Source organism: Bubalus kerabau, chromosome 1, assembly GCF_029407905.1.
Source record: "Bubalus kerabau isolate K-KA32 ecotype Philippines breed swamp buffalo chromosome 1, PCC_UOA_SB_1v2, whole genome shotgun sequence".
Classification (NCBI taxonomy): Eukaryota; Metazoa; Chordata; class Mammalia; order Artiodactyla; family Bovidae; genus Bubalus; species Bubalus kerabau.
In genome coordinates this window covers 16,868,237-16,885,651 of record NC_073624.1, presented here as the reverse complement: position 1 = coordinate 16,885,651, position 17,415 = coordinate 16,868,237, and the positions used below count along the sequence as shown (strand labels likewise).

The window sequence follows — 17,415 nt, the reverse complement described above, 5'->3', positions numbered from 1 at the left end:
CCCATCAAATGCATGAGATTACCCATGTTTTAAAACTGTAGAGAGGCTTGGCCTTGAGGAGCTCAAATTCACCCTTTCCTGGACAGAGACCAAAGATTATAGGGGATCAGCTAATCCCACTCACCTGTCTGAGACCTCAGCCCATCTTCCTTCTTTGGGAACATTTCCTCCTTGCTCCCCTAAGAGTCATGAAGAGCCCCAGGCACTGCTACCTCTTCAGCATCATTGTAATCCTCACCAGGGGCATCAGTCCTTTGATCTGGGGCTTCTGAGGGCAGAGCAGGGGTCAGATGAAACCACAGTAAGTGGGTTGGTCTGGGAAATACCTAAGATCCCTTCTGACCCAGAGTTTCTGAGCTGCTAAATAGAGGCACCAGTCACTCCTTGTTTCAAAAGATTTTTTTCTCTGAGACCATGTTTCATTTTGATGTGTCCATAAATCAAAACATGATTTTATATATCTTAATATTTCCTGATTGAAAATATATATCTCAAAGCAACTCTCCCACCATTGAACATTACTAAAATATTTTGACAAACTTGCTTTACAGATGTTATTTTTAAAACCAGTGTGTGTCATTTGTGATTCTGAACACAGACAGCCCAGCCCCAAATGTGAGACCTCACAGAACAGCCAGAGAAGGAGAAGGACAGACCCAATCTGGACACAAGGGATCCCTCTGGTCCATCAACGGAAGACTGTTCCCCTTACATCTCCTCTCTATGAGGAGGGAAACTCTCCTCCACAACATTCAGCTGAAGCAGGCCCACCTCTATTACCTGGAGTGGATCTGGAGTCATGGCTGTCCTCACCATCTGACAGGAAGCCTAAAGTGGAGAAAAACAACACACAGAATGACCCTCCCCACACCCACAGGACCTGAGTTATAGCTGAGAAGGGACAGGCCTAGATCCTGCAGTGTAGATGGAGGCTGGGGGCTCAGAGGGCTGTGAGAGGCCATCCTGCCACTTTGAAGGAGCCACCTCTGTGAGCCTGGGGCATGAGTGGAGTCTTCTGATGCTGAGAAGACGTGTACAGCCAGTGGGTGGTGACAACCAGAAGTCCGAGGAGGGCAGGCAGAGACACCCACCTGGCCTTGCAAGAAGACCCTCCTGCCGTGTCACAAGGTCATCCAGCTCCTCATACATGGCTTCAACAAGAGCATCCTCATAGCTGGATAAGGCTGAGAGATGCCCAGCAGGTCAGAGATGCTGCCCCAGACACCCCAATCCAGCAGGCCCACCCTTCATCTCTCCTGTGCTCACACAGGGCTGCCTGAACCTCGGCATTGTCTCCCACTCCATGTACTGTTTTGGCACCTTCTCCCCTGTCTGACCTGAATCCACAGTTCAGCCCCAACTCTTTTTGGTCTCATAAGAGAGGCCATGACTTATGAGAGCTCACATCCCAGTCCTAAGAACCTCTGTCTATTCAACCCTTAGAGCTCAGCATGGAGCACAATGAGTTCTGCAGACTCAGAACAGAGACTTGGCCCAGGTTCCCCTCCTCACACCTGCCCCATCTCCTGCCTCCAAACACTCTCCCTGGTCCCCAGTTCCCCCTGCAGTCCACCTCTGCGCTCTGCTCTCCATCTGAGCAGCTGAGTCACCAGGATGACGAGGACCAGGAAGAGCAGGGCCCCCAGGATGAGGCAGAGGACCCCAGGCAGGGAGAAGATGCCAGGGAGAGGATTTGAGGTTGTTCTGGTTCCTAAGGAGAACAGGCAAGAGGGCTGGAGAAGATCCTGGGCACAGAGAAACCCCCTGTGCCAGCATTTCCAGGGAGCTCTGGACAATGATGTCCCAGCCTCAGACCCAAGTGCACTGACAGTGACTGGGGTCCTCCAGGTCTCGTCCTGAGACAAGTCAACTCCACTCCAGCTGAGGCAGAGCCAGGGATTGTCAGGGAGATGCCCTGCCGAGACAGCTTCTGAGGACCCAGCTCATCCCTTCCCCTTGGGCTTCAGGAGACAGAGCGTCAAACAGTCCTGGGACCTGCACCTCACTGATGAGCAGCAACACTCAGGGGCAGTGCAAGAACCTTAGAATCTGCACCACGGGAACCAGACTCACTTGGAGTCTGGGTATGAGAACCTTCTGACCCTGGGAATCAAGGCAGGGGAGTCCCCTAAAGTAATGCCCCAGCTCCTCCCCACCAGCCAGGGCTCCTCAGGCTCTTTCCTCTCCCGAGCTGTCAGAGAGCCCACAGAACAGGTCCCCAGTATTTGAGTATTCTCCCCTGCCCTTGGATGGATCAGAGTACCTGCTGTATTTGGGGGCAATGTTGTCCTTGCACCTAAAGCGAAAAACAGGATTTTGGAGCAGGGTGATTGGCCAGAACACAAGGCAGCCCATTTTTCCCTCCTGAGCCTGAAATCACCCCTCAGTCTCCACAACATCAGTGTCCAGTCGTCCTGGCTCCCCCGTCCTAGATCAGAGCCCCAGCACCAGGACACTGTCTGGATACAAATTTCCCACCACACCCGGCTTAGCCTGCTACCCCACAATGCCCCAGCTCACCCAGAGTGGACCCCGAGCCCCTCACTCACCAGAGCACCTCACACCAGCATCCTCCTTGTGCTTGCAGTTGCTCTGCCCCCAGGGCTCCGCAGCACAGTCCCACAGGGAGGACTCCCCGCCCCCACACTGCACCTCATCCAGCCAGATGCTCCCATTTCCAGGGCCAAACCCTGCAGCCCGCATGGCTTCCAGGGCCGGGCCACAGCCCAGCTGCTGACACACCACCTCGGCCTCTGCCAGGCTCCAGGAGTCATCACACACGGTGCCCCAGGAGCTGCTGTGCCAGACCTCCACCCGCCCTGAGCACTCGCTGTCTCCTCCCCTGAGTCGGAGCTTTTCTCTGTCTGAAAAGGCAACAGCCCCTCCTGTGACTCCCCTGGTGGGAGGAAGGAGCCCCTGGGAGCCACGGGGGAGGGGGCAGGGCTGACGTACCTATGCAGGGGGCAGCAGTTGGACAGCTCTTGGGTCTTCTTCCTGCACACAATGGGGAAACAGTGGATCAGGGACAACTAGGGGTGGTCCTGTCCCCAAATAATACTATCTAAGGTCCTTGGCTCAGTCCAAACAACAGGTGTAAACAGAGGCTCATTATCTACTGGGATGAGACATTCACTGCATCTTAGCACCTGTTGAAAAATATTTCTCTATTTACTTGTTTACCAGTCTCCACATCCCACAACAAAAGCAAAAAAACAGACACAGAAACACACAAACACACACATGCACATTTTGTAGACTCAATTTCAACTCATCCCTTAGATTGGAAAATATAAAATCACTCTAACAACACCCTACAGGGTTGGGAGAGACACAGAAACAGACAATAAGTCACCTGCACATGAGATGTAGGCTTCCTTCTTTGGAGAGCATGAAGTGTAATTCCAAGGGTCAGAAGGACACTGCCAGAGAGAGGTGTCAGTTTTCCCACACCAGATTCCATCTACCCACCGGGGTCTAGAACCTTCCCTAAGAGCAACAGAAGAGCTGAGGGTTCCACTGTCCCCACAGCCATGCTGTCTGCAGATTATGGACATGGTGATGTCTTCCATGGGGCTGTGGCAGACGCTGCTCCAGATCCCGTTGTAGAAAACTTCCAGCCACCCAGCACACTGCTGGTCCTCATTCACCATCCTGAGAGCCAAGAACTCTGAAATAGGAGGAGGCAGGACACAATGAGCACTCCGCTCAGTGCTCTGGGTTTTCCTCTCCTCAAGAAACTGTGACCATAAATTCCTGACCCTGCTGAGGAGGAGATACCCACTAGGTGACAAGACTGAAGACAAGATTTGTCTCCAGTTCAACTGATTTTGTCCTTTAATGTCTGTCTTTCTACTTGTACTACAATGATGTAGTGGATACAAACAGAGAAGAAGACCAACCTGGACTTCTATAGGGAGAGGAGCTGAATCATGCTTCCTGACAAAACCTCTAAAAAAGTATATGAAAGGGGAGTGATGTGGATACTGGGGAGAGGGGCAGAATATTGAACCACAGTTGTCTAAGTCCTAATCCCTGGAAGCTGTCAATGTTACCTTTCATTTCAAAAGAGACTTTGCAGATATTTTTAAGACTAGAAACTTAGGACCTTGGGATGGTGATATTAACCTGCAACATTATGCATTAACCAAGTAAACCCAATGTAATCATATTTTTGGGCTTCCCTGGTGGTTCAGATGGTAAAGAATCTGCTACAGTGCAGGAGCCCCAGGTTCGATCCCTGGGTCAGAAAGATCCCCTGGGGAATGGAATGGTAACCCACCCCAGTATTCTTGCCTGAAGAATTCCATGGACAAGAGAACCTGGCGGGCTACAGTCCGTGGGGTCACAAAGGGTCAGACATGACTGAGAAACTCAACATGCATATACACAATCACATCCTTAGACCTACCATCTGCAAAACTGGAATTCTCTTTTTGACTGTGTTTAGAGGGAGATGAGACATGGAAGAAAGGTCAGAGGAGAGAATGTTGTCTGAAGAAGAAGAAAGAGGGCTCTGAGACAAGGAATGAGGCCACACTGAAGCCAGGAAAGGCTGGGAAAGGAGTCCTCGCCAGACCCTCCAGGAGGAACTCAGCCCTATGGACACTGGGATATTGGCCCACAGATACCCTGGTCAGACTCCTAGCATACAGAACTGAACAGAGTAAGTCTGTGCTTTCATTACAACATCAACAGGATCTCCAGACTGTACTACCACAGGGAACAGAGGAAAGAGCCCTGCTTTCACGTGGAAACTGTGAGAAACGGCTCTGCCAGGAAACACTGCTGGGAAGAAAAGGCCAGAATCTCAGGTGCTGCAAGAGGAAGTGAAAGCACCTCGTCTTCTCATCTGCTGAAAAGTCAGGCTCAATGGGAGGAAGCCTCCTACTCTGGTCCTTTCAACATCTCTCCCTCAGGGCTCAGATCCCCGTCCTCCTGGGCTCTCCCCTCCCCCTGCCTGTGGACAGTGTGGAGTGCTGACCTGAGCAAATGATTCCCGCGTCTTCCTTGTGTCTGCAGTCGTGTCGCCCCCACCCCCGGGAAGGGCACTTCCACACGTGGGACTCCTTTCCTGTGCACTTCAGGTCGTCCAGCCAGATGGGCCCTGATCCCGCTCCGAAGTGAGCAGACCCGGTGGCATTGAGGGCTTGTCCACAGCCCAGCTGTCTGCACACCACGCGGGCATCGTCCAGGTCCCAGCCGTCATCACAAATGGTGCCCCAGGAGCCCTGATCAAGGATATCCACTCTTCCGGCGCAGAGACCGGCTTCACCCAACAGGCGGAGCTGTCTGCTGTCTGAGGAGAGAGAAATGGGACAATGGGGTGGTGACCTGGGGAATGAATAGGGTCTTCTATCCTGTAGGACCCTCACCTGAGCAGTAGGGGGCGCTCTCCTCTGAGGCCGCAGAGCCCGCTGGTTCAGACCGGAAGTAGTTGCACTGGGGCAGCACCTGGGTCTGGTTTCCTGCAGAAACAGCAATGATCAGAGGGCTGGGAGGGTTGGAAGTTTTTAAACATATCCACAAAATGTTTACTGTCATATCCATTGAGAATTCAGATCTATGACTCCTTCTCTTGAAGCTCTGTTGACCTTTGTGAATTCCTACTAAGCAACTTCACTTTGACTTTTCACTTTCATGCATTGGAGGAGGAAATGGCAACCCACTCCAGTGTTCTTGCCTGGGGAATCCCAGGGACGGGGGAGCCTGTTGGGCTGCCGTCTGTGGGGTCACACAGAGTCAGACACGACTGAAGGAACTTAGCAGCAGCAGCAGCAGCAGTAAGCAATAGAAGGGAGTGAAAGTAACATTGCTTGACTCTCAGCAGTAGGTCTGAAAACTCAGGCAGCTTCCTGTGTAATCACTTAGGACTTTGCTTTAAGGCAAGTCTACCCTGTTGAGACTCTGTCCTGCAGAGACTGTCATGTGCGGGTCTCTGGTCACCCAGTTCAACCCAGCTGCCAGGCTTGTTCATGAACCATCCTGGATCCCCATCCCAGTTGTGTCCTCAGATGATGTCAGCCCCAGCTGATACTGGGCTACAAGCTGATAAGACTCCAAGACAATACAAATCAGAGCACAACCCTAATTCTTTATGCAGGAAATCATGAGAAAAGATTAAAAGGAGTTTTAAGCTGGTAAGTCTTGAGGGAAATTTTGTTATGCAGCAATATTAACTAAACACTTAAACTTACTATATCACTAAGAATTTATGAAGACAAATAAAGTGTGAATATTGTATTCAAAAGGACTTGTATATGCATATGCATAGCATCTTTATCCATAATGACTCAAATTTGGGATGCCGCCTAAAACTGGTGACATTGCTTTTGGGACAAAGTAACAGGCAGAAGCTAGATTGGGTGGAGGAGATTATTAGCAGAAACCTGATGGGCTTGGGCAATGCTGTCGATGAGGACTGAAAGGAAGTGAGGAAATACCACTGGGGCTGAAGGAAAAATGCACGGTGATCTGTGTTATGCAGAATAAAATGGGCGCTTTAAGTGACTATATTTTAAAGTAATTTTGTTTCATGGGAACAGTAGCTAGAAAACACTCTCAGCCTCAGTAACTCAGTAGTGAAGCAGCAAAACCAATCACTAAATATTTAGAAGATGTGAATGGTGTGATTACAAAATGGAGTATGTCCTGCCGCATCAGTAAACAAGAATGTCACAACCATCAGCAATTGGGGGCCTCCAAATGTGAATCTCTGAGCCTGGAGGGCACCACAAAGGAAGCCCCAAAGGAAGAACAATGCCTGTGATCCAGCAGCTATCAGCTGCCTCGACTCCCTACAGTGAGCAGTGAGCAGAGAACTAAGGATGTAATAAAATCAAGAAACTGGATCCTGGCCCCAGATAACTGACATGCATATAAAAAGAATGAATTCAGTGAGCCTGGCTGCTTGCATCTTCCCATGTACAGAAGAGTGATAAGTTATCTGGTTTTCCTTAATGAACAATAATCTTTGATGTTCAGACTACCCGCCTCCTTTGTTGCAACTTCGATATAACCTGACTCCTCCCCACCTCCTTGGAGCAGTTTCTCAAGGCTGCTTGACATGCTGTCCCCCAGCCTCAAAGTCTTGAGAATTCCCACCAAACAGAACATAACTCTTAACTTCTAGGTTATGACTATTTTTTTTTAAGTTGTGACTCTTTTTTAAGTTAACACATTTAACAAACATACATCTCAAAATTACAGAATACACCTTATTCCAAGCACTTACAGGCCACTTACTAGGGCTTATCATATACAAGAAGTCAGATCAAAAAAAAAATTTTAAGGGCTAAAATCATTTTTTTTAATTTTTTTATTACTAAAGTAGAATTAAGCTAAAAACAGAAGACAGATAGTAAAACCTTCTTTCCTGAGGTATAATATTCACGCAACAAAATATATTGAGCATATTTTCATAAGTTTTGACAGTCACATGTGCCAGTGTACCACAATTAAAATTCAGCATATACAGGATTACCCCAAAAGTTCCTACATGCCTTTTGCAACCAATAAAAGCCCAACAAACTCAGACCCAGGCAAATACTGATCCATCTTCTATCACAGTGTTACCGAATCCAAGCTCACTCTGCTCACCGCACAACAGAACAATGAATCCAAGAGACGAGCAGTTGAGACAAGGAAGAGACTTTAATGGGGAAGACGGTTGGGGGGTGGATGTAAGGCTAGCACCTCAAAATAACCATCTTATCAGGGCCTGGTTGTCAGGTTCCTTTATGGATCAGAGATGAGTGAGAGGTGAGGAAATAAAGTAAAAAGACTATTCAACCTTTGCAAATGTCCCCTAGAATGGCTGTCCTCAGGCAGGGGGATGTATTAGTTTCATTTCCTTACAGTCCTTCAGTTCAGTTCAGTTTAGTCAATCAGTCCTGTCCAACTCTTTGTGACCCCATGGACGGCAGCACGCTGGGCCTCCCTGTTCATCACCAACTCCTGGAGTTTACTCAAACTCATGTCCATTGAGTCGGTGATGCCATCCAACCATCTCATCTTCTGTCGTCCCCTTCTCCTCCCACCTTCAATCTTTCTCAGCATCAGGGTCTTTTCCAATGAGTCAGTTCTTTGCATCAGGTGGTCAAAGTATTGGAGTTTTAGCTTCAGCATCAGTCCTTTCAATGAATGCTCAGGACTGATTTCCTTTAGGATGAACTAGTTGGATCTTCTTGCAGTCCAAGGGACTCTCAAGAGTCTTCTCCAACACTACAGTTCAAAAGCATCAATTCTTCAGCGCTCAGCTTTCTTTATAGTCCAACTCTCACAACCATACATGACTACTGGAAAAACCATAGCTTTGACTAGACAGACCTTTGTTGGCAAAGTAATGTCTCTGTTTTTTTATATACTGTCTAGATTGTTCATAACTTTTCTTCCAAGGAGCAAGCAGCTTCTAACTTCATGGCTGCAATCACCATCTGCAGTGATTTTAGAGCCCCCAAAAATAAAGTCTGTCACTGTTTCCATTGTTTCCCCATCTATTTGCTATGAAGTGATGGGACCACATGCCATGATCTTAGTTTTCTGATTGTTGAGTTTTAAGCCAACTTTTTCCCTCTCCTCTTTCACTTTCATCAAGAGGCTCTTTAATTCTTCACTTTCTGCCATAAGGGTGGTTTCATCTCCATATCTGAGGTTATTGATATTTCTCCCAGCCATCTTGATTCCAGTTTGTGCTTCATCCAGCCCAGCGTTTCTTCACAGGTGGGCAACTCAGGTTATCTCCCTGAGGCAGGCCATCATATAGGTTTACAATAACAAAAAAGAGTTAAAGTCACAGAAGAAGATTCAATGTAAATTTAAAACTAACCCTTCCAGGTTACAACAATAGATTAGTTGTGTTTTCTAGGATTTAATAAAATCATACAATAGGTAATCCCTTTCACATGGCTTCTTTCAGTTAGCACGCACTGAGATTTTCTGTGTAGTTGGATTTATGAGTAGTTTATTCTTTGTATTGTTTAAACCCTTACATAGTTGAATATGCCATAATTTGTTTTCCATTCTTTCTCTAAAGAAAATTAGAGTGGTATATCATTCTTTTAAATAAAAATATTCTGACTTTTCTAGCTTAAATTTTTTATGGACATATCTTTTCATTCCTCTTGGGTAATAGAAATTTTGAGTAACATAAAGTTGTCTAAGAGCCGTTTTCTTATACATTATCATCATCAGTATATGAAGGTTCTAGTAGATTAGTATCCTTCTCCAAACTTGGAATTGTCAGTCTCCTTAACTCAAGCCATTCTAGTTTGTGAATTTATATCTCATGCTTTAATTTGAATTTCCTTAATAACTAGTGATATTGAGTATCTTTTCATTTATTTATTGGCCATTTGTGTATCATCTTTGGAGAATTGTCTTTCTTAATCTTTTGCCCACATTTAAACTGGGTATTTCTTATTTTTCTGTTATAAATTTTTCACTTACTCGGGATACAAGTCCTTTGTTAGATATATTCATTGCAATTAATTTCTTCCTATCAGTGGAATGCCTTTTCATTTTCTTAATGTTTTCTTTCAAAAAGAAAAATATTTTAATTTTGATGAAAATCACCTCTCATTTTTTAACAGTTAATGCCTTCTCCAGGATCATGATAGTTGTTCTTATATTTTCTACTACAAGTTTTATAGTTGAATTTTTATGGGAATAACCATTTATTGGAGCTACTTTGATGGATTGGGGGCTTTCTGCAGAGTGAAGATGGAGGGAATGGGACTTAACAATGTGAAATAAGGATAGCAGTTTATTTTCTCCCATGCAGATATTCAGTTAGCAGATTATTTTTTGAAGATATTATATTTTCCCCTTTGAAATATCTCTGTGTCTTTGTAGAATTTCAACTTATATATGGTTTTGGATCTCTATTGCTGAACTTTTATGTTCTGTTGATCTATTTATCTATCCTTATTAAATGACCACATTGCTCTGGATACATTGAAGTTAGTTTGCTTCCATTTTCGCCCTTCTTTTTCAAAATTGTTTTGTCCATTCTAGTTCCTTCACATTTAAATATATAATTTAGAATTGAGTTATAAAGTTCTACAAAAATATTGCTTGGATTTTGATTAGAATTAGATTGATCGTATAGATCTGCTGAAGAGAATTGACAACCCTCTTATGTTTTCAAATCCATGAACCTGGTATACATCTTTCTTTTTTTAGATGCTCTGTGACTTTCAATGTAAAGTCCTTTAGATATTTTGTTAAGTTTCTTCCTACAGATTTAACAGTCTTCATACTATGATAAAGGGAGTCGGATGACTGAGATGGTAAAGAGTCTGCCTGCAATGCGGGAGACCTGGTTCAATCCCTGGGTTAGGAAGACACCCTGGAGAAGGAAATGGCAACCCACTCCAGTACTCTTGCCTGGAAAAGCCCATGGACAGAGGATCCTGGAAGGCTACAGTAGATGGGGTCACAAAGAATCAGATATGACTGAGTGACTTCACTTTTTTATACTATGATAAGTGGAATTTTTCCAAATTTTCCCTATATTTTGCTACTATTAAAAAAAATACCACTTATGTTTGCTTTATGCTTCATTGATCATTCATGAAGACAGTCTGTGTATGTGGATAAACTGTATATAAGTCATCAATCTGTGGCCCTAAGAAATGTGAACAAGCTAGTCCTGCATGTGACCAGTGGAGCTTCAAATTTTAAACAGCACATTATATTCATTTAGTTATTCCACTTTATTCAATAATTTTTCTGCTACTTATATGATTCTTCATCTTTGATTTTTTTACAGTTTAATTATAGTGTTTCTGAGAGAAGGTCTTTTGCATTCGGATTGTAGGATGACCTATTAGCTTTATCAACTTGAATTTTCAAGCCTCTCCCCAAGTTAGAAAAGTTCACAGCTATTATTCATTTAAATACACTTTCTCCCACCCTCTCTCTCTCTTCTTCTAGACCCCCAATTACTTTAATAATATTTCTATGTCAGATGGAGACCCATGAATCACATAGGATATCTTTGTTCTTTTTCACTCATTCCATTGGTTCTCCATTGACTGATTATTTCAAAGGTTATATCCTGTAGCCAATGATTATATCTTGAATTTAATCTGCTCTGTTGTAGATGCTCTCTATTACATTTTTTTCCATTTCATTTATTAAATTCTTCAGCACCAGAATTTTTATTTCATTCTTTTTATAACTTCTTTATTAAATTTCTCATTTTGTTCATCTATTATTTCCTTGACTTAATTAAATTGTCTTTCTGTCTTTTCTTGTAGTTCATTCAGTTTCCTCAAAACAGCTATGTTGGATTCTTTACGAGCTAGATCACAAAGTTCCATGTCATTGACGTGTATCTTTTGTCAGTTTTGCAAAGTTACAGTTACTCTTTGGTGATGAAATCTTTCCTTGATTCTTCAAGTTCCTTGTAATTTTGCCCTGCTGCTTTTGTTTTAGATGTAGAAGCTGCTGCTGCTGCTGCTAAGTCGCTTCAGTCATGTCCGACTCTGTGCGACCCCATAGGCGGCAGCCCACCAGGTTCCCCCATCCCTGGGATTCTCCAGGCAAGAAGACACCACATCAAATCTTTACTAATTACCTTAAGGGAGAGTATACTCTTCTCTGACCTTATATAGACTCACTTGCTCTACATTTCTGTTCCTTCTTGTAACAGAAACAAGCTTTTATGCCTCTCTGGTGCTTACAACTCACCAGGAAACCTCTGTTCTGTTTTGCAGAATGTTGTGCTACATCTCAAGTCTGTGATTACTTCCTTTCCCACAGACCCTAGTCTATTTTTTTGAGATCACTCCATTTACTGGAGTTTGCTCTCATTTCCACACTTGAGAACATACAAAAGCAGCTGTCAGAACAGTGACAGTAAGTATGAGTTTAGTACTCAGGGAATTGTAGTATCCACAGGCCTAGGGAGGGAGACTTTGTTGACATTCTCCTAGAGGCTTATGGATGGGCTTCCTGCTTAAGCCCTGAGCATAGTCAGTACGAGTTGCATCCCTTTTACTCCGTTTGACATTTTTAATGACCTTTCATGTTTCCTCTCTTCCCACAGTCAAGGAGCTTCAACCCTGGAACTCTGGGTGTTGCTGGAGAGAAATTGGTTTCCCTGGCAGTACTGAGTGGCCACTAGCTCACTTTCTCCTTTCCCCCTTGGAGAGGCCCCGCTGTATAGTTCAAACTTATGCTGTGTCACCTTGGAGTGAGGGGCAGCACAAAATTCGGCAGTACTGAGCGGCCACTAGCTCACTTTCTCCTTTCCCCCTTGGAGAGGCCCCGCTGTATAGTTCAAACTTATGCTGTGTCACCTTGGAGTGAGGGGCAGCACAAAATTCGTTAATCTCTCCAATCATTCAAACTTTTATTTTGGCTTCAGCAGAGTACTGAAATCTCCCCTCAGGAATCCTGGGCTTCTAACAAATTTTCTAGGTGTCTAACCAAGTCAGCACTCACCAGGTTTTTCCAGATTTTGCATGACCATGGCCCAGGGGGTTGGGACAGGTTCACTAGCTTCTGCTGAGTCCAATCTGTACCAACATGTATCTGCCTATTACTGGATCCCCAGGTGAGTGATCATCCTCATATTGGATCCCACAACTTTCACAGAAGCTCTTTTAATCATGGGTGTATTTTTTGTAATTACTTGTTACAGAGAGAAGCAAATAGGAGGGATATCTTATACCACTATGATACTGACATCATTTCCTCTTTACCAAGACTTAAACATTTAGCTAAAGTGAAAATTATTTGAATAGTACCAGTTTAAATGACACAAGACCCAACAGAAAATCTGAAAAATTCTGATGTATTAAAAAATACAGAATTTGTATTTAAATTTTCCTACTATGAAACCAAAAGAAAACAACTTCAGGTTCAGATGTATTTCAGAAAAAAGACAGTTAATAATAACTTGTGAAATCAGAATTTCCTGAATTTGAATAATGTCTTTGTACTTAAGAAATACATGCTGAGATATCTGGTAAAGGAATCTGATGGGTATGGTAATTCTCACATGGTTCAGCAGGAAAAAAAAAAAAAAAACCTGACTGAGGTATATACTTATTTCTTATACATCGCTCTCCATGATTATACTTAAATAGCCATGTTTACTTAACAAATGTATTTCCCTTAATGCTTCTTGCCCCTGATCTGAAAAATGAATGAATAACAATGGAACCTGAATTTCATTGTGAAACTTCTAACTTCTGAAGCCAGTTTTCCCTCACTCTCTGCTCTTGAGAACATTTCACTCCATGAGCATCCTGGGTACCAGTAGCCCTTCTCTCTCTTACCTGAGCAGATCACAGAGGCCATGTTTCCATGGGAACAGTCAGGACCACCCAGGGCAGTGACAGGGTACTCCCACAGGAAGGACTCATTCCCCAAGCAGTGAAATTGGGCTTTCCAGAGCTGATCATTTCCTTCTGCTCCTTTTGGGGTGGAGATGGCAACTCCACAGCTGAGCTGATGGCAGACAACATTGGCATTGGCCAGAGTCCAGTGGGAGGCACAGAGCACTCTCCATTGTCCAGAAATATTCATCTCCACCTGCCCCTCACACTAAGAGGAGCCATTTGTCATGAGCCGGACTTCTGTGTATGATGGTTGGAAAAGACAAAACTTCAACTAAATCTCATGTTTTCTCACCTTAACAGAGTGTGCAGGGAAGTTAAAGTCCTGATGTGCATCTCACCTGAACAGCTGCACTGTGGTGACGGTGTTTAATAGAAAGAAACTGTAAAGTAAAAAAATACAAAATACAAAACTGTAAAGTAAAAAAATACAAAATACAAAGAGGAAAATAAAAATCATTTGTCCTCCTACTCCCAGACATAAATACTGATAATATTTTGAAGTATTTTCCTTCAATCTGACTTCTTTTCTTCTTTGTATCTTCTTAACTTAATTTTAATTATTCTGTTTTGGTTCTCTCTAAGTTTATTTTCAATCAAATAGAACAAGTCCCAGTATTCAAAAACCAAGAGACACTGTCTTGTTATTTCTCCAAATTACCAAATGACAACACAGAGCCTTCAATCTCCTTGTTCTGCCTTTTCTCTAAATCAGCCTGTCTCTTCTCTGATCTCCCTGAAATCACAAACCTCTGAATTATTCTGATATAATTTAAAGAAAAATGTGATTAAAGAGTAATAATTTCAACATTATGGTAAACTCTGAAAAAAAAGCATAGCTAATACACCAATAAAGTACATAAAATAAAATATTAAAAACATCTAATTAAAGATTAAAATAGGAACAAAGAAAACATAAAACAAACAGCAAGTTAGTAAACTTAAACCCAACTATATAAATGATTGTATTAAATTTAAATAATTTAAACATTCCAAATAAAAGCAAGATAATCAGACTAGACAAAAGACAAAATCATACACTGTATACAAAAACAAACATAATATAAACACGGAAACATGTTATAGAGGTCAAAAAAGATAAACCATGCAAACACTGATCAGAGAAAACTATACTATCTATGTTAATATTGTACAAAGTAAGACTATAGAACAAAGAATATATTCAGAGAGAAAAAAGGAACATTTCACGATGATAAAATACAAAAGAAATTATGTAGCTTCAAAATCAGTGTGATGCAACTGATATGGTGTTTAAAAGAAAATGTATAGCTTTGATGCTTCCTTGATACCAGCCCATTCTGAAGGACATCAGCCCTGGGATTTCTTTTGAAGGAATGATGCTAAAGCTGAAACCCCAGTACTTTGGCCACCTGATGCGAAGAGTTGACTCATTGGAAAAGACTCTGATGCTGGGAGGGATTGGGGGCAGGAGGAGAAGGGGACGACAGGATGAGATGGCTGGATGGCATCACTGACTCGATGAGTCTGAGTGAACTCCGGGAGTTGGTGATGGACAGGGAGGCCTGGCATGCTGTGATTCATGGGGTCACAAAGAGTCGGACACGACTGAGCAACTGAACTGAACTGAACTGATACCTACACTATAATAGAAAATAAAACTGAGAGCAAATGATCTAAGATTCCATCTCAAGCATCTATAAAAATACAGGAAATCAAAACAAAAGAGAAGAATAAAAACTAACAAAACTCAATGAAATAGGACGCATACACAAAAAATAAAATCAATAAAGTCAATTGGTAATTCTTTTTGAAATGATAATAAAACTGATAATCCTCTAGCAAAAAAAAAAAAATCAATCAAGAAAAAAAGGAGAGAATACACAAATTTAATACCACCATAAATGAAAGGGGGGTTAACATTATAGACCTTTGAATTTGAAGTGTTAGTCACTCAGTCATGTCCGACTCTTTGTGACCCCATGGACTGTAGCCTGCCAGACTTCTCTGTCCATAAGATTCCCCAAGCAAGAATACTGGAGTGGATTGCCATTCCCTTCTCCAGGGAATCTTCCCAAACCAGGGATCGAAGCCAGGTCTCCGGCACTGCAGGCAGATTCTTTATTGACTGAGCCAGCAGGGAAACCCTTACAGATCTTACCAATATTTAAAAGATATGAGATACAAACAAAATTTTATCCCAATTTGAAAACTGGTCTGAGTCCTAAAAACTACTTGAAAATACAACTACCAAAATTTGATAGCACAAAAATTGGAAAATCTGAGCAGTCCTGTATTTGTTAAAGAAATAGAATCCTTACTACAAAAACTTCCCACAAGGAAAATTGCCGCCTTAAAATGCCAGCTCTTCCACAGAGCTCAGAAACAACTCCCACATCAAAATAAAGGCATAGAGGGCAGGAAGGAATGAGAGCAGGAGGGAAGTGTAACGCAGAGGCTGTGGTGAATGTGGGAGTTGACCTGGATATTGATTCCCAACCTCCCTTCCTGCAATCCTTGCATCTTCATCTCCTCACCATTTTGCACTTCAGCACCACAGTCCTCAGTTTGCGAAGCCTCTCCCAGATCTTTCTCCTGAACCTCTTGAAGTCCTCTCTGTATTTCATTCAAGCTCCTCTACATTCTTCTCAGGTCCTTGTTTCTACTCTGGATTTCTCCTAAACATAGTACTTCACTTCCAACAATCCAGTAAAGGAGATGAAACTCTCTTTCACATCCACTTTCCTAAAATTGAGAAGAAAAAGAAACTCCAAAACTTCAATTTCAGTTAGAGAATTGAACAGACATGCTATTCTCTTCTTACCGCTTCTGCATCACCACTTTGGCCTACCTCAAATCAAACATCACTAAAACATGTTCCTGAAAATATAAAAGGGATAGACCAGAGAGATAAAACTGATGAAGAGATTAGCAGGAAAAAAAAAAAAAAGAACAGTTCATAAATATGTGAAAGCCTAAAGTAAAGCAGTGTTAGGAAGTAAAAACTGTTATCAAGGTTTAAATGCCAGAGCATCCTTTTAATTTTCAAGTGTAACCAGAAATTAATATCTAGATATTACATGCCTGCATGCTAAGTCACTTCAGTCATGTCCAATTCTTTGAGACCCCATAGACTGTAGCCCCCCAGGCTCCTCTGTCCATGGGATTCTCCATGCAAGAATACTGGAGTGTGTTGCCATTTCCTGCTCCAGGGGATCTTCCTGTCCCAGGGATCTAACTCACATCTCTTACGTCTCCTGCATTGGCAGGCAGATTCTTTACCACTAGCGCCACCTGGGAAGCCCATCAAGACATCATTTTTCTTAAAATAATAGTATTAGAGGCTTCAATATCTCACAAAGTTCAAACATTGCACACTCCATTTTCATTTACAAGCTGATTAATCAAAATAAAGCAGAGATGGCTGTAGTGTTTCCACCAGTTTACCTGCAGTTGGAATCATGATTAGGGCATAGTGACAATAAAGAATGTTACTTGAAATGCCAGAAAAAAGGTTTTCTTAATAGAAAAATTTATTCTGAAATTCAAATGCCCCTTGAAAATAATTATTTTTAATAATAATAACAGAAGAAAATATTTGCAATGTTGAATAGGTTTATGCACACACCATGGTAATGATTTCACAGATGTATACTTACCTCCCTAAGTTTCAAGTTGTATACATTAAATACATACAGCTTTTTGTATGTCACCCATACTTCAAAGTAACTTAAAAATGAAAGTAATTCTTTGCTTAGGGGGTCTCAACAAGTATCATCAAAGATTTGCTGAGGGTGAGACTGGAAAAATCACTTTTGTAGAGACCATCCCCAAAAGAGCTGATTGGCTACGAGCTGCTAGAAACCTATTGCAGATGCTCTCAGGGCTCCCCCTGTCCCACCCACCAGGTGGCTGGCCATTTTCAAAGACTCGACCACCTACATTAGGAATTCACTGTGATACCTGATTTTCCTCTAGTCCACCTGGTCTATTGGGAATAATGTCTACGGTGTCTCTTCCACCATTGTGGTAACAACTGGAAACATCTCTGGAAGATACTGTGATGACTCCTCAAACCCTAGTTTCACTG

At 42.8% G+C, this 17,415-nt stretch overlaps 1 protein-coding gene across 1 annotated transcript in view; it reads right to left on the bottom strand.

The window, feature by feature from the left end:
- The window catches only part of LOC129656516 (antigen WC1.1-like), a 28,674-nt gene that overhangs the window by 1,330 nt on the left and 9,929 nt on the right, over positions 1–17,415 (bottom strand). The window contains exons 2-11 of the mRNA XM_055587390.1: positions 5,373–5,465; positions 4,982–5,296; positions 3,353–3,667; positions 2,953–2,994; positions 2,550–2,864; positions 2,264–2,296; positions 1,574–1,711; positions 1,092–1,184; positions 781–828; positions 23–78 (exon numbers count right to left, since the gene is read on the bottom strand). Of these exons, the coding sequence (XP_055443365.1) occupies positions 23–78; positions 781–828; positions 1,092–1,184; positions 1,574–1,711; positions 2,264–2,296; positions 2,550–2,864; positions 2,953–2,994; positions 3,353–3,667; positions 4,982–5,296; positions 5,373–5,465 (1,448 nt within the window). The remainder of the gene's footprint in view (positions 1–22; positions 79–780; positions 829–1,091; positions 1,185–1,573; positions 1,712–2,263; positions 2,297–2,549; positions 2,865–2,952; positions 2,995–3,352; positions 3,668–4,981; positions 5,297–5,372; positions 5,466–17,415) is intronic.